The sequence below is a fragment of the Saprolegnia diclina genome, assembly GCF_000281045.1.
Source record: "Saprolegnia diclina VS20 unplaced genomic scaffold supercont1.48, whole genome shotgun sequence".
Classification (NCBI taxonomy): domain Eukaryota; phylum Oomycota; class Saprolegniomycetes; order Saprolegniales; family Saprolegniaceae; genus Saprolegnia; species Saprolegnia diclina.
Genome location: NW_008246115.1, coordinates 253,824 through 260,615, shown reverse-complemented (window position 1 = coordinate 260,615; position 6,792 = coordinate 253,824). Strand labels below are relative to the sequence as shown.

The 6,792-nt window shown below is 57.3% G+C and overlaps 3 protein-coding genes across 3 annotated transcripts; all 3 read right to left on the bottom strand.

The window, feature by feature from the left end:
- Positions 1–662: 662 nt before the first annotated feature.
- On the bottom strand, positions 663–1,167 carry SDRG_12296 (hypothetical protein; the record flags this gene model as incomplete). The annotated part of the gene is made up of 2 exons (XM_008618361.1): positions 663–847; positions 906–1,167. 2 exons carry the CDS (start codon positions 1,165–1,167, stop codon positions 663–665), a joined length of 447 nt encoding a protein of 148 aa, XP_008616583.1.
- Positions 1,168–3,095: 1,928 nt separating this feature from the next.
- SDRG_12295 (hypothetical protein) lies at positions 3,096–4,364 on the bottom strand (the record flags this gene model as incomplete). The annotated part of the gene is made up of 2 exons (XM_008618360.1): positions 3,096–3,516; positions 4,120–4,364. The coding sequence occupies 2 exons, from the start codon at positions 4,362–4,364 to the stop codon at positions 3,183–3,185; spliced, it is 579 nt and encodes a 192-aa protein (XP_008616582.1). The 3' UTR covers positions 3,096–3,182.
- Positions 4,365–4,936: 572 nt separating this feature from the next.
- On the bottom strand, positions 4,937–6,729 carry SDRG_12294 (hypothetical protein). The gene is made up of 3 exons (XM_008618359.1): positions 6,657–6,729; positions 5,233–6,611; positions 4,937–5,183 (listed from the first exon to the last, which is right to left on the bottom strand). Exons 2-3 carry the CDS (start codon positions 6,594–6,596, stop codon positions 4,994–4,996), a joined length of 1,554 nt encoding a protein of 517 aa, XP_008616581.1. The 5' UTR covers positions 6,597–6,611; positions 6,657–6,729; the 3' UTR covers positions 4,937–4,993.
- Between the last annotated feature and the right edge of the window lie 63 nt (positions 6,730–6,792).

Below are 6,792 nucleotides of genomic sequence, written 5' to 3'. Positions count from 1 at the left end.
GCGAGAGAATGACGCAGCCCACGTCGCCGACCATGCCAGGGGTGCCGGCATCGGACGAAATGGCTCTGCGCGTACAAAGACCTCCATGGCGAGCGAGGTGGTGACCGGGATGCTGACGATCGACGCCATTTGAGACGGGCATTCGAGTTGGCCTCGGCACCGTGGTGTCACACCCGTCCTTGATACGTTGATAGAAAAAGACTTGGTACCCGACAAGTTTGTCGTCAAGCGCAACCGGCATCTGACGTTCATTGCCACGAAAACCTCGAGCGCAGCGAGGCAGACAGTTTGCGTCTGGAGCGCATCGCTCGCCGACGGTGTGGCGCTAGGAAAGAAAAACGAAGTGTTGATGCCCTTGGCGTCACACTTAGCACGAAAAGCACAGACGCGGGACAACATCCGTGTTCGAATCACAACACGAGATACCAGAACGCGCCGCCACCGTGGGCATGAAATTACTTGAGCAAAATACCTAATTTCCAGAATAGTAGGATCAACGCAAACGCCCTCGGTGATCATATATATGCGTTATCTTCATTATGACACAAAGACTTCGCATACGTAGCGCTACGCCTGAATGCGTGGGAGTTGGCTCCAGCACTTCGTCGTTGGGAGTGAGCTGCGTACGGAGAGATCCATCCTGGTGATCAAAGACATGTAAATTAAAAGGAAATGAACTCTAAAAACGCAGTGCGATCCTGCGAGAGCTGGTGGCGGCACAGAGGGCACTCGTCGTGCGTTGCGAGCCAAGGGTCGGCACAATGGCGATGAAACGCGTGCTGACACGGCAGCGTCACAACTAGCGCATCGCTTTGCGCCGCGAACGGGTCGAGGCAAATGACGCAGTCTGCGTGCCACGCCGTGGTGCTGCTCTCGCTCCACGGCGCCGACGTCAGCGCATGCACAAACCGCCGGCGGGGGGGTACTCTGGTCGGGTGACGGACGCGCGCAGCTTTGGCAGGCGCGCCCGACGTTGCTCGTTGTGTTGCGGAGGTAGACTGTCGCGCTGCAGCTGTGGCACACTATGTCGCCGCAGACGCGGCAGTGGTGACGCCGGCGCGTGAGCGAGAAGCCCTTGGTGCACTCCTTGCACGAGCTGCGGTCGGAGTCGCGGACCCATGCACGCCGGTCGCACGCCTCTCGAACTTGTACGCTGTGGGCTTCCATAAGAATGCAAAGTGCTGTCGATTGATCATTCGACGATCGAGTGGCGCGAAAGTGCATTTGGGACAAAGGGCGCCGAATCTCGCACGTGGCAGCCTGGGCAGCAGCTGGGCCGCCTATACCTCGCACGTGTGGGCCACCTGCGGTTGCAAACTCTGTTTTGAAAACGCTGGATGCACGCGGTGTGGGCAAAACTGGGGTTTGTCCCGGGAGCACCGTCTGGAATGATGACGTCATGCAGAATGTACAGACGGCAACAACTGGTGCGGACCGGAAATGATATATCGAATATCGACGACATTTCGTTCTCTTTTGCGAGACCTGGTCTCGTTGCTGATGCGGTTCGCGTGCGCGGCTTTCGAGCTTCCGAAATCTGAATGCAGCGTGTGGACGGAAGCGACGGATGGGAAATGAAAACCGCATTATCGTTTGCGGGACCGGCTGACGAACTTGAGCGCGGCATTTCGAGTACGCACAGCACACGTAACCACGTCCTCCTCGATTGCGGGGCCACAAGGCCATTATTTCTCTGCAATCCCATAATATTGTACTTGGGAGTCAATGCTGATCCACCAATGAAATTGGACGCCATCGGCGACTGCAACCAGGGCCCATGGTGCGATATCTCATCTTCTCTCGATGCAAAGACTACGATTGTACTATTGCTCGCAACTTGCGTGCCCCACGAGCTTACGAGCCGACGTGCGTTTGATGGAGCAGCGCACATTTACGTGGTAGAAACATCCACAACGACACGGTGAAACGCGCGATACTGGCTTAGCAAACATAATCACATCAATATATTTCACGTCTCTTATCGATGGAACAGAGATTGTTCGCGCCACCTTGACCACGACAGCTCCGATGGTCTCGCAACTGTGGGCTTGCCACGTGGGGCGTGGAGCTTCAACTTTAGCTGTAGCCAATGAGCGACCCGATCCTGGTATCTTGGGGCAAAATTCCAGCATTATTGACCAATCACATGAGATCCATCAAAATTGCTCCAAGGTTCGACACTGCCAAATGCATTCAGTATTCGCCACGTGCGCTGACCATAGTCGAGTAGATACGACCAAGTCACACGCCAATCCGCGCCTGGATCCCGGCTGCTTCGTATCTCGGCAAGGTGACAACGGGAGGAAGGGCCGGAAGGATTTTTTTACATCCGCCGGAGGGAAGGTTGCATGGTTGGTGCAGTTGGGCATCTCGTCGGATGCAACTCATTGGTCCATCTTATCAGCGCTCCGGTGGCGGTTGGATGCGCAGTTTCATCGACGGCCACTTGAAGTGGAAGAATCGTCCTCGTCGATCGGGAGAGATGCAAATCTCCACAGTTTATAGTTGGCGAAGTCCGACCGCACTGCGACTGGTCCCATGCACTGGACTTGCCCTTGAAGCTTCAGATCAAGTCGCAAGCGCACCTTGGCCAGCCGCAGATTCGTGTGTACCTCCCGAGTAGCTTGACGCCAGTCTTGGGACGCCTGTGTGGTTAAATTCAGCGCCTACGATTGGCTCGCTCAAGGCTTCCGTGCGTGGGCAGCAGGAGAAATAGAGATGTTCTGCAACTCTACACGGTATTTTGCGTTGACGTTGCTGACCAGAAATGCATCGATTTTCGAATGCAATACCAACAGCAACTGCAAGGCGAAATCAAGTCGACCCACACATCATTTGTTAGGCTTCCATCGTAACGTCAGCAATAGTGTTAGGAACGCGTGACCCATAACAACGTCGCATCCAGTTGCCCCACGCGTCGGTCCTGTCCGTGGATCGTGGCAAGAACCGAGTCTCGAGTACTCTCTTGGTGGCGACGTGTGGCCGGAAGGATTGACTTTTGTTCGCCAAGCAGCTTGAGGAGGCATAGCGACGCCCTGTGCTCAATTGTCAAGTCGACGTCATTAATAGTGGCAACGTTGAAAGCGACGCACAGCTGTTTGAGGACAATGTAAAAAGCTAAACTTTTGTTTATCAACATATCAAAATGAATCTTCTATTTGTACAATATACGATACGGAACTTTACGGCGACATTTTTTGCCATCGAACGCCAAAGCATGAGGCGACCTCCGTGTCGTCGGCGACGGTGACGTTGACGTGCGGCGGCCGTCTCCTGTACTGCAGTGCCTTCTTGAGGAGCCGCGTGTTGTGGTCATCGTCGTCGTTCTCCGAGAGCTGCTGGAGCATGCTTCGAAACACACTGTCCGTGCGCGCTTTCACGAGTTCGTCCGAGTAGACAAGGCTGATGCACCGCGGCGACGCGACTTGAGTCGACATGCTCTTCTTGTGGCGCAAATTCAAAAATGATTCGTGAATGTGTCGGGGAGTAAAATTCGGTGGGCAGTAATCAAGCGCACTACCGGTACAATGCCGCGGCTTCAAGTCCATACATTGTCGCCGTCGTGGGAGGATGACCACTGCAAGCAGTGGGATACGCGCTGGGCACTGCTGTGAAAGCTACTTGAATAGCATCTCGTACATGCACCATCTTGCACGACATGCAAAATGGACTCGAGCGAACTGCAATGCAGCGTGACGGTGGTGGGCAGGGTGGAGCCAGCACGAGGGCGCTGCAACGACGAGAAGAACGTTCGTCGCTGCGAAAAACAGGCGCATGGCGTGCACTTGCACAGACCTCTTGGCATACACATAGTCGCACGCGAATGGCCACCGATACGAATCAGCGTTGGTCGCATTGCGCCATGGCGCTGCCACGTCATGGCGGCGAAACCGACTTGCTTCAACTTGAAACCATCGCATAACCGTACGTAACTTTTTACGGCGAGTGAGAGATCGAGTATGATGGCAGGCTTTTGGACCGGCAAGAATCAGTGCTGGAACAAAGCATGCTTCGGTGCCCGCTTCGAAGCTCGAAGCGATTCGTGCAGATACAGCAATCTCAGCCGAGAAGATCAGCCTGTATTGTTATGCATTAAATTAACACGGCGGCGCGCGCTACTCGTCGTCGTCGCTCGGCACCTTGTGCCACTTGACGCCAAAGCAAGCCGCGACCTCGGCCTTCTTGGTGTCGTCGCCTGTCGGCATCTCCTTTTGGCGGTACTTGAGCGCGCGCTTGAGGAGTTGGGTATTGTGGTCGTCCTCGTCGTCTTGCGCGAGCTGGTGGATCATGCTCTTGAAGACATTATCGGTGCGGTCTTTGACGCGGTCGTCCGAGTACAAGAGGTGCACGCGCGGCTGGGTCATGCTGGTGATCGCCCCAAGGCAAAAGGCAAAGTGGGTCCATCGGCCATTGAGCCGACAAAGTCGAAGCTGTTGTTATTGCGAGGCACATCCCCCGCGCTTCGATATCGACGCGGCGGCGAGATTGGCCGCGACTTGACGCCAACTTGCGCTCGTTTATGCTGCATCCGCATTCGAACACGACGCGACGGCGGAGATATAACGTGGTTCCGGATGCGTGAGCCGCGCGGGATGGCGACCGTGTCGGAATCTCCACCACCAACCCAGTGGCGTCGTGCCGAGGCCAGCTACTGCACGCTGCCAGTATGCTGTCGCCAGAGTCGCAACCTCCTCGCCCATAGACAGCGTAATCACCCTGTGCGATCGCTTGCCATGTCGCGCGTACCAAGGTTGATATGCGCACGGCCCTCGGGCGATAATCACCGGCGATCGATGCTTCCACCATTTATCTCCACACGCCGACAAGAATCCGACTGCATGCGGTGTGTCGCACCGCAGGTTGGGCTGGAAGACGTGCGTTACGGAACCTAGCCCTGGCTAAAATGATGGGATGCGATAAGAACTGAGAGGTGTAAGTAAGATGGTGCTCGTTCGTGTGGAATAGGGAATAGTAAGTGGTGGTTGTACGAGAATTACGACTGCTGGACGCGGTCCAAAATGGCCTTGAAAAATGGCGGCGTGACCTCAAAGAGGTTGCGCAGGATCGTGTCGGGCGTGTTGGCGGCCACCGACATGTCCGTGTGCTGGTCGAGATGCACCTTGATGCACCACATGACCTCGGTGCCCGACCGGCCTTCCTCGACGCAGTCGCGGAGCATGATGCTAACCACATGCCATCAGTCATTGTCGCAGTCGATACATTGATACATACCCAATGTTTTGGTGGCGGCGAATGTACGACGGCGTCTGCGGCCAGCTCGGGTCGTCGGGGACGCTGCGCGACGCAATGTAGACGCAGTTGGCCATCGCGCGGCGCTTCACCGCGTGGAGACGCTCGGCCTTGACCTTGGTCGCGCCGTTCTTGTCCGGGCTCGGGAGCGTCAGGTTCAAAATCGCACGAATGTACTTGGTGTCATTGTCGATCGCGTCGAGGACTTCGTACGCCTCGGTAAAGCCAAAGTCCTGGTTGAAGTTCTTGCACGTCATGAGCTCCCAAACGCGGTCGCTCACGGCCATGTGGTTGGCGCCCGGCAGCACGTGGCGAAGGAAGATGTGGATGTGGTCCTTGTTCATCTCGTACTGGACCGTGACGCCGAGGTAGCTCATATTGGCGACCTTGGGCTGCTTGAAGAGCTGCTCGCCGTACTGCACCGACTCGATGCACACGTTGATCGCTTCGTCCGCGACCTTGAGGAGCGAGTCCCGGAACGAGACCGTCGGCAGCTGAAAGAACGACGACGACGGCATCGACGGCGGCGGCATGAGCGCGGGCGCCGGCGGCGCCGACGACGGTGTCGTTGTCAGCATCTTGTTGAGCGACGGCGCGTTGAGGAGCGGCTGCTTGGTAAAGTAGTCTTGGAGCCGCTGGATAAACTTCATTTGCTCCATGAGCGTCTTGCGCAGGAACTCGTTCTCTTGGTCGACACGCGCGCGGATCTCGGCGTGCTGCTCGGCCTCCTGCTTCCAGCCCGACTCGGTGTCGTGTTCGGACGGCTCGGAGCTCTGGAGCACTTCAATTTGCTCTTTCAGGTCCTTCACCTTCTCGCGAAGTGCAACGAGCTCGTCCTTCTGACGCTGCCGATGCTTGCGCGCAGCCTTGGCAATCTGCTCGCGGCGGCGCGCCTTGCGCTGCTCCTCCGTGTCAGCGGCCGTGCCCGTGCCGGTCGCCGACGATGGGCTGTCGGGCGCGTCTGGGTTTGACTGCGTGTCGCTCGGCGGCGCCTTGCGCTTCTTGGAGGCCGGTGCCTTCTTGGCCTTGGCGCCACCAGTTGCGGCCGGCATCGGCGACTGGCTTGACGTCGTTGAGACTGGCGTGAGTGCAACGTTCATCGGCGGCGGCACCATCGACGGCATGCCCTGGCCCATGTAGCCGCCGTGCTGCATGTAGCTCGAGCCATCAAAGCCCATGCCAAGGTCGGCCATCATCGGCATGCCCGACTGGCTGAGCGCGGGCAAGCCCATGCCCATGGGGCGGCCGCCCGCGCCAGGCATGCCTGGGTGGCCGGCGCCGTTGTTCATGCCCGGGTGGCCGGGCGGGCCCTGGTTCGGGTGGCCGTAGTTGTGGTAAGGGTCCATGTCGTACGTCTACTTCTACAGAGATCGTGAGCCATTGAGATGATGACGCCGAGAGCGTACCGCGTTGAGATTACGGCAAGGAGGTCGGCGCGTGATTACTAAGCCAGCGACGCGCTTGTGATTACGAAATCAAATTCGAAACTGAGCGCTTTTGTGCCTCACCCGCCAATCGCACCACCATACAAACACCAAGGTA